The sequence below is a fragment of the Stegodyphus dumicola genome, chromosome 4, assembly GCF_044657685.1.
Source record: "Stegodyphus dumicola isolate Sdum_Otavi_A_Nest chromosome 4, ASM4465768v1".
In the NCBI taxonomy this organism is placed as follows: Eukaryota; Metazoa; Arthropoda; class Arachnida; order Araneae; family Eresidae; genus Stegodyphus; species Stegodyphus dumicola.
This window is the reverse complement of record NC_140771.1, coordinates 23,802,069-23,819,203: the sequence shown is the minus strand read 5'-3', so window position 1 is coordinate 23,819,203 and position 17,135 is coordinate 23,802,069. Positions and strand designations below refer to the sequence as shown.

The window sequence follows — 17,135 nt, the reverse complement described above, 5'->3', positions numbered from 1 at the left end:
ATTTCTTGAAGTTATTTCTATGAAAAGGGGCTTATTTCTGTGTCAACAGCTTGTTGTAGATGAGGGCTCTTGTGATAGACAGTGTATTAATGTAAGTTACATTAATTTATTGTTTGTAACTCCCAGTTAAATGCATTTTTACATAGCAGGTTGCTCTTCATTCACGTTTCAAAGAAGTAAATTTGAAATTACCTTAGTTGTGTATTTTCATATTTAAAAATATAATTTTTCTTTGCATTATGTTAAACAGCAGCTGTCATGTTGTGATCCATGGAGCCCTGACTGTCCTCAGAGCTTTTCATGGTATGGTCTCCATCCTAGTGGTGTGTACACATCACTTTTCTAAAGTTACTTCTTTTTTCAGAAGTCGTAGAATAAACATTAAAATATCACTTTTGGTTTTAAGTTGTTTAGTAAGATAATGTTTATCAAATGTAACTGAATATAATTTGCATTTTTAATAATATATGCAGATAAGCAGCATTTTTTAATAGTAGTTCATGAATGTTACTATACTATATGTATCTTTTGGTTTTAGCATTTTTTACCCCCAATGTTAAACTTTTGTTTTTATATATGATTTATTTGTACAAGGAATGTTTTTGTTTAGTGTTTATGAAACAGCAAGAGAAATTTATTCGTCCTTCTCTTTAAAATGTGCGAGAAAGTACTAATTTACCTTATTATTTAAATCGTGTTAGACATTTATTTCAACGTCATTAACCTCATTGTTAGCTGGATTTGAATAAAAATGGAAAGGAGAGTATTTTTACTTTAAAAGCAAAATTTGATTTTATTCTTCTGCTGCCAGCTCTATAATGTGACATAAAATTAGACTTTAAAAGAGAGTACATTGCACTTTTCAGTTATTAATAATGAGAGAAAAACATAAAATATTTGAATGTATTAATAGGCAGGTTAATGCTTGTCATTTTAATAAAATATAGATGTCATTTAAACTACAGCACACACACACGCATATATATTAAACTGTATATATGTATTGTATTACTGTATATATATACAGTAAAACAAATCATTCAGCTCATTTTCTGTATTCTATCTTAAATGAATATTCTGAGATCAGTATAATTTGATATTGAAACATTTCAGTTAAACAATAAATTCTTCAAAGAATTCGTAGATAAATATTTTTAAAAGTAATCACTTAAAATGTTATTAAAATGATCATTTTAAGGTTCTTATTTACAACTCAGGTAAAAGTATTAGAAAATGCTGAGGTCAGATCTGAAAAATTATTAGTGGAGAAGTACGTAAATCTTAATTGACGTCTTTTACAACACATCAGTTAGCATGCAGAGAAATATTCATTTATTTAAAAACTGCTTGGTTTCATGTTTATTTAACATTGTATTAAATTTTGAAGTTGGTGACAGTGATTTACTTTTAAGACTTATTTTATGAAGGATTAATTCCAAATGTTCCAGAATTGTCACAAATATGTATTTTGAATCAAGTAATGTAACTTAGAATAGTAATATATTTACACATTTTTATTACAGTTTACATACAGTTTAAAGAACTTTATTTACTTAATGCATGTATTGATATGATATTTTAAAACATAATAAATGTTTAAATATTTTAACTATTCGTACTGTTTAAGAACATTTTATATACATAATGTATGTTAGACAGCGGAAGTCTAAAAAAATTCTTTTATATTAAAATGAAACTTAATTTGCATTTTTATAAATTAATGAGGTTTAATATTTGAGTTTTTGTATTTCATTTTGTAAGTATGTGAGAAGACATCAAAATGATTTATGGAAGAGTTGCACTGGTATATCTTTAATTTCATGCAGTAAAGCATGATTCATAATTCTTTCTATGGATTTGAATGTTTCTAGTATAACTGTAACAAATGTAGCAAAAAGATGCATAACTATACATAAAGAATATTTGCACTTTTATACTGATAATAGCCAATATCACTTAGCTGTAAATTTAGCCACTTGGTAACATATATGATTAGGCATAAAGTAAGCATACCATTTACTGAGGAACATAAAGCTGAACTACATCTAACAATTTGCTGTCTATGAGTCGATTGTGGCAGTACCCATCCTGTGAAATATTAGATACAAACATCCACAAGCAAAGCAATTTTTTTACAATGTTGCAAGCTCTAGGAAATGGTTAATTGTTTACTAGTTTATTTACTTATTTTTATTCAACAGGCTAATTAAAGTGTCTTCAGAAAGGCCTAAGTGATGAAAATAATTTACGAAGCCTATTTTATGACAGTTTACATTTATTAAATAACCAATGTATGGAAGCTTTTCTTCAGATAAAAAAAATAATATTCAATTCAATAAATGGATTTCCCATGGCTGTTGTGTTTTTCAGTGTCCGTCTTCTCATCAGCTCTCCTGCTACTTATCAGTAGTCAGTTTACAAATGATGGTATTTTGAAAGAATATATGAGCAGTTGACTAAACAGTGCCATTTGCTGAGAAAAGGCTCTTCATTGCTGTATGATTGCAGTTTGTGTAACCAATCCCTTCCAAAATTGTGCACGTACTAATTTGAATCACGTCTTTGATATTACTTAGACCAGGGGTTCTCAGCTGAGGGAATTGCCCCTTGGAGTTTTCATAATTTCAGGGACACTGAGTTCTATTTAGCTTTTAAGTATTTAGCAATAGTTTATTATTATAAAAACTACTTTTATTCAAGATTTGGTATTGAACATTTTCTATACTTTTTGGTATTTAATTTGTAAAATAACACTAGAAATATTCTAAATTTAAATGTGTACATGTATTTTTTGAGTTTTAGAAATACTAACATTCATAAATTTTCTTATGTAAAAAAAGATCTAGGAATAAACTATTGGAAATTTTTCTATATCAAAGGCTTTGCTGCAAGAGAGTGAATTAAAAAAAGTAAAGAAGTGTGTTTCCATGTTTAATTCTGAATTTTTTTCCAAGAATAAGATTCTAAATTAAGCTCCAAAGGTTTCTATTTCCAGAGGTAATGATTTGGAATTAATACTAAATCTGATTTTGGGTATGATATATACTGCTCAAAGCTAAAAATAAAACTAAGAATGACTGCTTCTGGTAATGAGATCTTCCTGAGAAAATTCTTCTGGTAATGAGAAGTTTATAGCTGCTTTTTTCTGATTTAATTTTAATATTTTTCTAAAAGTTTTTAAGCTATTAAAATGTATTTAGGTAATAGAATGCTAGAAATTTTTATCTGTTCGTTTCTTTTTTTAACAAACTTAAATCAATCAAAATTATTTTTCTATATATCAAACTGAAGGTGGGAAAGGAATTACTTTGGAGAATTACTGTTTATAATTGTAATGGACTATGTAATGAAATTACTTGAGTTTTTTTCTCTCTGAAAATGATTATAATTTCTTTGCGTTACATTTATTGATAAAAGATATATATAAATCAATCTGGAAATTTTAAATTTTTACTTACGAGCTGTCAAATTTATATATTACTTACTAATTAATGTCTTAAAAATTAATGCATAATGAATTGAAAGTTATCTATTTTTCAAATGAAATCTTGCTTTGTGTATTAATCTTGCTAAAATTATGCATAAATTAAAATAATTTCTAAAGCTTACATCATTTGTTCCGTGTATGTATTATATTTGTATTTCATTGCTCTAGATGAAAGGGGCTGCCTTTTCTGCAGCTCTGTGGTTGAATATTCAGGTATTGTTTTTAAACCTTCGTTTATCTTTATGCAGTATCTTCATAGAGCTTTGTCAATTGTATTTACATTCATACGTTTGTCATGGAATTTTCCGTGTGCTTTTATATTATTTCAAAATCTCTTGCTTCAAAATACTTATTGAAAACAATCTTTGTTGGAAATATGGTATAAAAACTGTAACATTTTGCACTTTCCTCCCCTTATCCTAGAATTTTGCAAAGGATTATATTACTGTTATATTAGTCTGCTGAAGGAATTATTACATATGATTATCATTGTTTAATGCATTCTAAGTAATATGTGGATAATAGAGTACGAGGCTTCACCATTCCGAATTTACGTCATCAGTTTAAATCTAGTAAAATGACATCTAGAAATTATAAAAATATGAAATAATGAAGCATTTATGACACTGAGGGATCTAAATTTACAAGAACAAGCAGAAGAAAAGCTCAGTATTTATTTGCTTTATTAAGCATTTCTTTCATCTTGCTTTGTTTTTTTATGCTGACACTTTTTGTGTAATTTTACAGATTTAATTTCTTGTTCAGTTGCAAAGTTCCGTTATTCAGTTCCTGTAATTGCTGCATCGAGAAATTTCACTCAGTGTTTTTTTTTTTCCCCCTCAGCAGATTCTCTATCATTTTTTTCACTATTGATTGGTAATATTATTTTCTGAATCTAGGCTAATATTGCACATTTTGTGATCCATTAGTTGATTGGTTATTGGGGCATTGTCATCGCAATAGAAAACTTCTGTTATACCATTTTCATTTACTGTATTTCACTTCTCTGTATTTCCTTTCAAATTGCGTTATAATACAAAGTCCGACATCTGGAATGATCCAAAAATCTGGACCTCAAAGCCACCACCAGCTCCTCTCTCTCTCTCTCTCTCTCTCTCTCTTTTTTTTTTTTTTTTTTATGCTTTATGCATGCACATTTTATTTCCCCTGTCTGTATATAATAAAACATGTGGAGAGTCCCAATTTTTAATTTCACTTCGGCACTAAATAAAATACCTTGCTATTGAGGAAAAAATGTAGCATAAATTTGTATGATCAGTAATTTGGCTCTGTTGCTGCGTATCTGCTTCGCATACGTGTCAAATCGACACATTCTACATAGACACATCATTAATTTTACACCTACTAATGTTTTATATCACTGATGCCAACCTGGTGAATCATTAGTTATTATATTTTGCTTTCATCACCACATGTTTATCAATACAACTTGAGTAATGGCTCATGTAGCAATACCTAAGCAATTTTTTATGTTAGTAATTGAATAATAAAGAGTATGGTAACCTTTTGTGTTGTCATTTCACTTGGCGATGATTACAAATTTAAGTTAAATGCGCTAAGAAATGTTGACAAAAAATTTAACAAGAATTTCTTTCCATATGCTAAAAATAGATTTTGTTAATGATACTCATAGACCAAAAGATTACATTTAGTGCTACAGTCAAAAGTTGTTAATCCGGACTCGTCGGGACTTCAGCGATTCCGGATTATCGATTTTTCTCCGGATTATAGATCATCAGTTTAAATCTTGTAAGATGGCATGCAGAAATTCTAAAATTAAAAATATGAAACCGTAATTTATGAAATAAAGAACAATTATAATCTAAAGGGTATCAAAATTTACAAAAAAAAAAGCTTAATATTTATTTGTTTACTTTATTAAACATTTCTTTGAATGTAAGTTGTTTAAGTTGCTTCGTTTTATGTGATAATACTTTCTCTTTAATTCTATTAAACAGACATAATTTCTTGTTCAGTTACAAAGTTCCGCTGTTCAAGTCCCGTTAATTGCTGTGCCGAGAATACAGACTAACTTGTCAATCGAAATTTTTTCGTTTTCACTAACCTCTCTGTCACATTCTTCATGTCTTTATCCATTTTTTGCAGCAATTCCACTTTTTGTTTGATGGACATTGAAACATACTTTCAGTTTGTACGATCCTTTGGGAGCTCCAGAATCGGAAATTCTATTTGACATAATCGAAAGTTCATGTTTACTTTTATAAAATTGCTCTTACAGTCTGCAAAAAATGATAAGCCGGATCCAATTCGAAGATTAAAGGAACAATGCAATCATCAACATTAACTTAAATAGATAATTTTAGCTTATACCGTCCATTATACATAAAACGCGCACGCGAAAACGTATTCTGCGCACACGCATATGCGGAGTTGTAAAAGGTCTTGCGCGCACGCTTAAACGCCCATGCGCATGTGTCAACGCGGCGCATGCGCAGAAAGTTTTTAGCTTTGAGGTCCAGATTATAGATCATTCCGGATTATGGGTGTCCAAATTAATGACTTTTGACTGTATTTGGATTAAGAATAACTGATTTGTTATTTACATAAACCTAGAACCAGTGCCAGGGCTCATATGGCTACACAGGGCAGCAGAATTTAGGGAAGGCAAAGTTTTTAGAATTTAGGGAAAGCACTGGGATCCAAAATTAAGGAGCGGCAAAGATTTAGAACTTGGAGAGGTGCTTGGAGGCAGAATTCAGGACCTACGAAGACTGCATCAGGCTCTAACGCCAGCCCTCAATAAGTGGGAATTTATTAATTCAGGACTTGGATAAGCCTTAAGAATGTGCAAGAAATAGCAATAAGTATAATAAATAACTAAACTAATACAATTCAGGCTTAATTGTCTCAATGTGAGACATAAGCAAGATAAAATTTAGTGGAACAACTTGTCGTTAGTCGCCAATACATAGCTACATATGTATAGTGAACGATAGCTAAATTTTATAATGATAGCCGCAAATTTTAAAGATTTTTGGATATCGTAAACTAAAGGTGAAATTTTCCAATTAACAGACGTTTGTAAAGAAATGTGGAGAAGCAGTAATAAATGAAGATGATATAAAAGAAGTTTTCATTGTGATGATAATGCTTCTCAATCGTCAATCAATAAATGGGTGGTGAAATCTGTACTGTGATTCTAGGTCCAGAAAATGGCAGAGGTTCCTAAAAACGAAAAAACTTCGATTGACAAGTTAGTCAGAATTCTTGACACAGCAATTACAGGACTTCAACAGTGTAACTGGACAAGAAATTATGTCTGTCTACAGAATTAAAGAAGAAACACAAAAAACTAAGCAACTTAAACAACTTGCATTGAAAGAAATGTTTAATAAACAAATATTAAGCTTTTTTTTTGTTTTGTAAATTTTGATACCTTTTAAATAAATGCTTCATTATTTCATAAATCATTTTCATATTTATAATTTTTACATACCATTTTACTAATTTTAAACTGATGATCTAATATCTGGAAAAATCCGGAATACCGGAAGTCCCGAGGAGTCCGAATCTCGGACTTTGTACTGTAATAGGAAAACTTTGCATTTTTTCCACCCATACCTGAAAACTTGCAAATGGGCAGCTATCACCATAAAGCTTAATTAACATTGCCGTACAGCTGTTGACTATCTATCATGAGATTGGCAACTAAATACTTATCATTTTGCTGGATATAGTCTTACTTTTATTGTGTGCAGAGGAAGATAAGCTTGAATTATATAAACATAGTTATTTATTATACTTGCTTCTCTTTCTTGCACATTATTAATGCTTATCCAGAGCTCATATAGACATTTTGCACCCCAGTGCAGTATCTTCGGGTTCTTAATTTTGCTCTCAAGAGCCACTCTTGAATTCTGAAAACTTTTATGTCTTGATACCATCCTTTAATAATAATGTTGTTTAGTGCTTTTATAAGTTCTAAATATTTTGCTTCAGGGCTTATCTAAATAACAAATCATTTGTTATTAATTCAAACAGCATTAAATGTAATCTATTTGTACATGAGTATCATTAACAAAATATATATTTTGCATATGGAAAGAAATTTGTATTAAATTTCTCCTAATCAACACTTCAGAGCACAGTTAGTTGAAATCTGTAATTATCACCAAACATGATGTCAGTGCAAAAGTCATAACCCATGGTGTTTGGTATTTATTTGCCAATTAAAGAGAAATTGTTTTAGACATCATTGCATGAGTGATTTTTAAAGTTGCCATTTGTTGATTGTCATGGCATATCATGTCATGATGGAAGGAAAAAAAAATAATTAAAAAAATGTTTTGTAGTTTTGGCATCAAGAATATGAAGTTATTCCGTAAGCGCAAAATCAGGGATGTTTCAATGTAGAATGTTTCGGTTTGAGATGTATGCCAAGCAAAGAGGCCAAATTACATACACATTTATGTCGATAAATGATTGTGGAGATGGAGGATTCATTTAGTGAAATGAAATTAAAAATCAGGACTCTCCACGTGTTATATGAAAAAATACCAAATGCGGCTGCATGAACTGTTAAGCAAACAAAAACATTTCTATTAAAAAGAAGTTGCTGTTGTTCAGGAACTCCTGTTTCTAAATCATTCCGGATATCTGGATTTCAGGCTTTGTACTATTTAAAAGAAGGCAATAAAGGTTCTTTTGAGCAGTAAATGTTTATTTGTTTTAAAAATCCGTTTCTTAGAAGGGCTGTGTTGGAAATGCTGTTGTCAATGTTGAGAACTTTTCTCAAAATTATTTGTATTATTGTAGGAGGAGTATGTCAGTCAGGTAGTTTTAGTGTTAACAGATTGATGTATTGTTAACCTTGTAGAATTTTCACATGGGATGTCAGTTGTTTGCGTAGGATACATACAAATCAGGATTGGAAAATTTCTTCCACACTGGAAAATACTTGCTGGGGGGGGAATGAACTTTTTTCCTCTAGAATGGAAAAAACTAGATTTTGAATTTATTTCATTATATCTACATTTTATTCATCTTTCGCTCTGATATTACGAATTTAAATATTTTTATTTTGCATATAATTTAATTAGCCCCATACTGTGTTTGCCATAATTTTTTTTATAGTTATTTTCATTTTTTTCTGTGAAATCTGCTTTCACATCTGTGAATGGTATTACAAAATTGAATGTCTTTCCTCTCCTGCTTTCTTATAACATTTCTATTTTAGTTTTTATCTGGTCCTTTTCATGTTACAGTGTAAGAAATGAACACAGTATAGGTTCAAAAAGAATTATTTTCTCATTTGAAAATGATGTAAAAATGGTAATGAACAGTATATGCCCAACTGCTGAAAAAGGAAACTAAACATTAATTAGTTAATTTTGCATCATGACATATTAATAGAAGTTCATATAGACCTAATAAAAGCTTTTATTGCAAAAGTGGATGAACCTTCTTTTTCTTCCTGAAGAAACTAAACCTAGGCACAAACATATTTTTATCTTGATTATTACAATTTGTTTAAAATTAGGTGTGCTTTAACCTAGCCACATATTTTCTTAAAAGTTTTTCTTATATCTTCTTTTTGATGAAATTCAGTATCTCTAGTTTTATTATGCTGTAGTGTATCATAAACTTGTTCTTTTCATCTGTTACATAATAAATGTAAAGATAATGTTCATTACATATTTAGAACCTAGCGTTAATAATTTTTTCAGCAAAAATGTTTCTTTTGTAATTACTTTCTAGGATAAATTGTATTGTTATCTTTAAGAAGCACCCTCTTAATATATTTTCATTTTCTCCATAATTCTTAGTTGAAATTGAAAAATTTGGATTGTGTATCATGTGTATTCCAATCCCCGAGTAGTTAGAATTTAAATTTGAGTGTTATTGTATTGTAAAAGAAGATTAATGTGGAAGAAATCCTAATTAAATTCTTCTCACATCCTAATTAATGCTAAATCATCCTAAATAACTTTTTGTCATGGTATAGAACAGTCTTGGATCACACTGTGTTTTATAGTATTATATCTCGCAAGACATCAGTTGTAAGCATGTTTTTCAGTGGATAATATAAACTTCATAATTAATCTTTTTGGAATTTTATGCTTATTTTCAGTAGATAAATTTCAAATTCTCAGAAGTTTTTATTCTGATAGAAAGGCTTGGAATATGTAAATTAATTTTATTAGCAGAAAAGAAAAGAAAGAAAAAAAAAAAAAAAAAAAGGAGATTTATTCAGATATGTGTTTTTAATCAGAAATTTTATACTTTTTAGGAAATGGATAATAGTGTATATTCACCAAGCAGCTCAGAGCGAACTAATGATAGTTTTTCATCAGAAAGTAATAGTAGTTTCAGCAGTAATGGAATAGCTAATGAAGACAGAAAAAGTCCAAATTCTGACACTGGTAAGTTTTTATTTCAGTTTCTTAAAACATAATCTTTACTTCATTATTCTTTTAAATTCTTTTTATCCGTGATTATGATGCAGAGGGATTTGGAAATAATTGTTCAGTTTCAAATTTTTACTTTTGACAAAATTAAATTGCAAGTTTTATATGAATGGGAATGGAAAGTTGTAAATTTTAATATATAAATAATAGAGAGGGAGTTACTTTCTTTTGGAGTGAGAAATGAAAATTAAGTTTGAAAAACCTGAAAGAATTTTGCATGATGTCACTACATTGCAGTGGACAACATAATTTGGATTCTTCTAACATCTGGCCTTCAATATGTTATTACCAATGGATTCTTTCTCTGATAGACATATAAAAGAACTCTTATTTATTTGTGCCACCTGAGTATACAAACCTAAATGAATTTTAAAATGCATTTATGCTGTTTTAGAAATAATTATTATTAAATTTTTTAACACAATAGGAGAAATTTTTAGATTATCAAGTCATAGCTGCCACTCGCCCTGTTTTTCATCACATCTTCTAGTCTACAAATAAATAACTAGATTTCCTGTTCTTCAGTTTTCAAAATTTATTAATGAAAATGTTGCAAATTCCATTTTCCCACCTCTAATTATTCTTAGAATAGTTTCTCTTATTAAATTATACGGTACTTTTCCATTTTGCCGGCACAGGCAATAAAGTTGCTAAAAATGGTAAAACCGATGCCAAACAGATCCTTGCTGATAACCTTAGCACCGTACTAAGCATGCTGCCTTGTGTGCTGTAGTGAGCAGAAATCAGGTCTTGAGCAGCATATGGCTAATGTGAGACAGGGTTCGTAGCGGTTCTTGCAAGTGCTTATGAGTTCTTATATTTGAAAAAAATATATATATAGGTGCTTGCTTTTTCTCTAAAGTAAGTTTTTTTTTTTTTTTTTTTGTAAACCAACGTGTATTTTTTCCCTATACTAAAGCCAAAAACAACATTTCTTCCTTATCTGGAATGTCAGATGGTGAATCATACTCCCGGAAATAGCTTTTCGCCGCTTTCCCTGCATTAATGTAACCTTAGGTGCACATCGTTCTATTGGATAAAGAATTACGAAAGCGGTATAAAATTCCAGTACATTTTGCATTCTTTCTTTTCCTCCCACCCAAAACTACATACGTTTGAATTTCTATCAAGATTTTAATAATTTGCATTCTTGTTCTGCTTGGTCAGTTCATATTTGTGTTTATTATTATGATCGTTATACTTATATTATGAGCATATGTATGAATATTTATAATAACATATTTGCAGTAATTGCTGAAGTATAGATAAACTTCAAAAATGGGTGTGTTTTAACACAGATTAGCTTTCTAAGGAATAATATTTAGAATGGCTTAAATAAAGTGAAATTAATCAAATGGTCAAAATAATCCCCCCTTTTATTTTGCAAATGCATTATACAGTATGGAAGTTGGGGGGGGGTCCTCTCCTTTCTCCACAAAATCTCGAATATTGAAACTGTTATAATTCGCAGCAAAACAAGCAATGGACCCTTTTTTTTTTCCCTTTTTGTTACTTTCTAACTGGATTGAATAGGATTAGAAGTTCTGCGGTCTACCAACCCAAGCGAAGAATGATTCTATTCCGGAAATGTAACGCAGTCTGTTCAAAATTAGAATGAAAAACATCCCAGATTAGTAAGTCTCTTTCTTTTCCTTTATTTAGTTACTTATTCTCCGAATATTGGCAGCTGTTGATTCCGATTGCATAATATCACTAAGGCGCGTGTATTGCACAACAACGTTTGCGAAATTTTGCGGAGATAATTGATATTCAGTCTGAGATTTGTTTATGAGCACTTAAAAGAGTTTTACTGTGCTTATAGCACAGGAGCACTAAGCAGGATATTTTTCAGTTCCTTTGGGCTATTTTTATATGATTCACATATTGAAATGTCAAAAGCATTATTTAGCCAAGAAAATCTTAAGGCCCATATCACACCACGTTTGTTTCACTCGAACAACTGTTTCGGACAATTTTTTTACTAGTTTACTATTGAAAGAAGGACGTGCGACTTTTTCTTTCCTTTCCAAAAAAATTGCAACTTCTTCGTTTTCAACCAGTCAGCTATCAGCTTGTTTATAATGGGGAACCAGTTTTCCCTGTGTTAACCCCAAAGCAATCTATGGTGATTGGCTGTTGTGACAAAGCAGAAAAATTTTTCCAAACAGTTGTTCTTCCGAAACAAACCGCCATGTGATAGAAGCTTAAGAAAGGCTACAATCTATCCCCTTCTTTTTCCAGTTAACGCTCGACTAGCCGGAATTTTCAGATATTCTACAATTTCTGAGTATGTCGTTTAGGAAAGCTTTTGCTGTTTAGGATAGACTGCATGAAGCAATTTCCCATCTTCTGATTTCAGAAATGTTCCTCTTTTTACTTATTTTTATTTAAATTACTTTGCTTACAATATCTGTTAAGGGGAAGCTGTTATACAATGAAAATTTAGAAAATGTTCAGAATTTTGATTTAAGTTAAATTATTTAAATATTAATGTGAGTGGAAAAATAAATTGTATTTATTTTTAGATGCCAAGGGGGCAAAAAATTGTTTTCCATGATTGAGTAATTCTCATTCTCTCTTAATAAATACTGAATTTCTCATATTTTAAATTACAAGTTTAATTTTTAAGGTTATGCAGTTGTGTATAATGTAATTAAACAGGTGCATATTTTTTTTTTCATATAATGAGCTTGAAAAGTGCTTATTTTTTTAACTAAAATGTGGCTTCTAACCCTGTGGGAGCTGTTGAGCTGTAGCAGTCTTGTATCACCGCCACACTGAAAGTAACAATGAAGCAAAATTGTTATGTGTGCTGGTCAATGTTGTCCAGGTCTTCTTTATATGGATTCAGTGTCCTGAAACTGTAGGTGACATTGGGCGTTTCATTGAGCTCTGTAGCCGCCTGCACCTGTGGTTGGCTTGCCTCCAATCTACCAATATTTCTTCATCTCATTCTGTCATCATGTGTTCATAGCTACCCATTATTCGTCATACCTTATAAAATTTACCATACTTTTATAAGAAACATGGAGTGAAGGAGTAGAAGCACACATATTGGCAAAAGCCCCTCATATGGTTATATCCCCTCTCCCCATTATCACAGCTACACAGACATGACACACATTTATGCTTATATTTTACTGTAAATTTGCATAATTTTTCTGCAACATAATTAGGACCTTCGTTTCTGTAATTTTCATTAAAATAGATGTAATTTGGATTTCTTAATTTTGCACATGAATGTATTTAATCAGAGTAATATTTTTATGGCATTTTATTGATCCTATTAAATTTTTTATGACTAATCCATTTATTAATTTTATTTACTTCAACGTATTACATTACTAAGTATATCCACATAAATATTATGTACGCTGAGTATTAATTTTATTTTCATTGTATTTAAAAGTACTTTATAAATAAGTTATCTTCCACTACTTTGTATTCTCTCATTATGAAGATGTAAGAAAATTAATCTGTTTATTGAATGTCGTACGCTGACCAGTATGCATGCATTACAAAGTGAATTAAAGTCAGTTTGCAGATCTTTTGAAATTGCTTGGCAGCATGGTGGCAGAACCTCGCGGTTTTCTCTCAAAAATATTCCAGCTTGTAAGATTTCAAGGTTGGCAGCCGGGCCATGTCATTTTACATTCTTGTATTACTTATCATTCTATATTATTTATGATAAAAATTTAAAAGATTGGAATAATGATTAAAAAATAAAATTTGAGTGAGTTATTTTGTATTAAAATAAAATAACCTGAGAAAAAATCACCCCAACAAAAAAGTGTGCTGTAGCTCAAGAATCCTTTAAAAATTTTTTTGATTGTTTTCATACATTTTTGTTAATTGTTTATTAAGAACATTGGTTTACTATGTTATTCTATAATAATTACACTGGTAAGAGGAGGATTATACTCTGACTGAAAAGTATCTTTAAACTTTTGCCTGATATTCAACCCTATGAATTAAGTTAGAAAATCATGCATAAATATTTTTATTTATTTTTCCTTTGTTACAGATGATGACTCTTGGGATCTAATTACTTGCCATTGTATGAAGCCATTTGCAGGTCGTCCTATGATTGAATGCACAATGTGTGAGACATGGCTTCATATGTCTTGTGCCAAAATTAGGCGCAATAATATTCCTGATGTTTTCATTTGCCAATTTTGTCGAGAGGCAAAAAGAAGCAAGCGTCGTTCTGAGAGGATACGCAGTGATGATCGGAGATTGCTTAGTGCATAAGTTAAACTGTCATATTTTATGTTAATAGACATTTCCTTGTCTGTAAATAGATTTTTATGTCATGTCAGTATCATCGTTTCTGTTCCATGCTGTAATTAAAAAGTGCCAGCCTATTGAAAGTGATCATATAATGAGATTTGTATTTCAAAATACATCTGGAATGTGTTTTTATCAGAATATTGTAAAGCATCGTGAAAGATTCAAGCCATAGCTCAGTGTTTTTGTATGAATATATGTAAATCGAATTCTTTCTGAAAGTTCGTTGATTTGCATTGTTTTGAATTTTTAAATTACTTGTTATATGTTTTGTTATGCTTTTATATATGCAAGGAAAGTATTTACATTAAAAGATATTTAGTATAACAAATGTAAATTCTTTTATGTTATGTTATAAATATCAAGTATGTTGAAGTATGTTTCAGCAGTGTTAAAAGTGGAGTGAGTATAGCATGCAATAGCATTGTTTTTGTAGAAATGTTGCATTTTGCTTACAGATATAATTTGGAAAGTGCAAAGACTTTATAATATTAGTATTGTAGATAAAATAGGGCAGAAATATATCATTTAATGTTCGTTATAGTTATGCAAACATCGAAGTTCTGTTTAAAATTCACAATTTTCTTTTACATATTAAATTCAATTAATTTATGAAGTCAATATGTTTAAAAATCTGTCCATATTTTCTTATTTAAAATTTTAAATAAATTATTGCATGTGAAAATGGTTTATTATTGAATGATTGAATAATTCAGCTATATCCTTCACTTCTGAACATTATTTTCAGCATATTTGATTATTACTCTACATGTTTAAATTCTTTACAGCAGAAAATGCTTTTAAAGCTCCTTATTGAAAGAAAAAATCTTTTTTTAAGGGTCAGGTGATGTTCATTTGGAAAAGGGGTACAGTAGATGTTATTGTAGGAAGTTATATTGATTACTGTATCACTGTTAAGAGAATGATTTTATTATTCTTAAATTTAGTTTAATTACACAAATTAAAGTTTTTGAGGTAACCGCTGGTAATAACTGTTACTGAATGCTGCAGTGATAATATACAATTTAAATAAATTGATTTGTCGGTTTTAAATAATTAACAATGAAGTTTTAAGTAATTAGTTTTTTTGTATGAAAATTTGTTATAATGGTAATGAAAACATACACACATCTTAATTAAAAACAATATAATGTGAAATTGGTTAAATGATTAATTGTTACTTAAATCAAGCCATTTATTAGAAGGCATTCTGGATTAGAGAGTTTTTATGCAGCCTTTTTCTGACAAATGAACATTTGTTAAGTATTTTGATCAAAATTTAGGAATGCTGTAGACATGCACTTTTATGAATCTAATTTACAAACATCTGCATTGGTCTTGAAAAGTCTTTTTAATATTGGCCCATGTATGAACTTCAGTGCGGTAAACTTATTTTGCAACCTTTATGAATTAGTAAAATTTAACCTTCTGTATAAAATAATAAAAAAAAACATAATTATTAGAAATTTAAAAAATAAAGTATAAAATTAAAAAATATAAATATTAACTTTTGGGTTTGTATGCATGTAAGCATTTTGATAGCTTTAAGTGTATCTCCCCTTCCCAAAAAACCCCTGCCAAACACTATTTACCTAGTTAGGCAGTTTAAATTGAAATGAAGTTCCTATAAAGTTGAAATGTAGGAAATGAACACTACCAACACTAGCCATATGTCTGGTGTGGAATTAAGAAAAGAAGCACATTGAAATGAAAATTGCTACATTATACATGTTCCCCCTGTAAGTATTGCATATTTTACTTCCTCAGTTTATAAATAATAATGCATAATTATTGTCTGATTCACTTACCTCTGTTTTGCATTTCTATATAGCCACAACGGCTTTAACCCTTTGGCAGTTATGAAATCAATAAGTTCTTATTTCTCAAATATGTGCAGTATCTGTTAGTCGTAAATTTGTTTTGAGACTTGTGTTCGTCTCTGCCCGTTGTGGTACTATTGGTCTGAAGATAAAAAGATTTCATTTGGGGGGGGGGGCACAGGCATTCTAATTAACAGAAAATGCTGAATTAGGCGAAAATAAGTTTTCTATTGATGTGATTTTGGAGCACTGTATATTTTTGAAGGAAGTGGTCATCAGGTCTCTCAAAATGGCAAAATTTGTTTTATGAAACAAACCTGATTCTAATGTTCACTGTGTCTGATTTGTTAAAATTGATATTATTAAAGTACTAGCAGCTTCGCTGCCAGCCTTCGTCTGGTTTTTAAATGTACCGGAAAAATGGCTGAAGGGAACACGTTAAATTTAAAAACTGCTTAGAATTTTACTCTGTGGAACAACTTCATGAAAAAAAGTTATTACGTATAACGAAATTACAATGAAATAAGCAATATCCCTTAATACAAATATTAATTATCCTAATAAATAAATTAACTAACTTCCCTTTGCAAAATCTTAAGAACTTTGTTTCCTAAAAAAATCACTCAAAATCAAATCAATCAAACTTTTCAATATCTTGGACAGTGAAATGAGCAATAAACATAAAAGAATACAAAAAAAAAAAAAAATCTGAAAAGCAAAGTGTAATTAATGATATTTTATCTTATATTTCCAAGAGAAAAAAAATTACAATGAAATAAGCTATATCCCTTAATACAAATATTAATTATCCTAATAAAAAAATTAACCAACTTTCCATTGAAGAAAAAAATGAAAAACTTTTCAATATCTTACAAAAAGTGAAATAAGCAAAAATTAACATGTGTAGCGTTGTGACCATGGCTAGCTGTAAAGTTGTTAAACAAAACTGGTAAAATTTAAACCAGACAAACTTTAACATTTAACAAAAGGAATTTAATTAAACACAAACACTACATAAAGAAAGTTACATGACAAAACTAACAAGAAGTAACACAAAGAAATATTTCTCAAAGGAAAATAAAAAGTTCATGT

At 29.8% G+C, this 17,135-nt stretch overlaps 1 protein-coding gene across 2 annotated transcripts in view; it reads left to right on the top strand.

The window, feature by feature from the left end:
- LOC118186594 (uncharacterized) overlaps positions 1–16,750 on the top strand; it is a 29,363-nt gene extending 12,613 nt beyond the window's left edge. The window contains exons 4-6 of one of the 2 annotated variants that reach the window (XM_035356704.2): positions 3,656–3,700; positions 9,759–9,891; positions 13,961–16,750. In XM_035356704.2, the coding sequence (XP_035212595.1) occupies positions 3,656–3,700; positions 9,759–9,891; positions 13,961–14,187 (405 nt within the window). In that variant the 3' untranslated portion in view covers positions 14,188–16,750. The remainder of the gene's footprint in view (positions 1–3,655; positions 3,701–9,758; positions 9,892–13,960) is intronic. The other variant, XM_035356705.2, reaches the window with a different exon arrangement.
- The last annotated feature ends 385 nt before the right edge of the window (positions 16,751–17,135 follow it).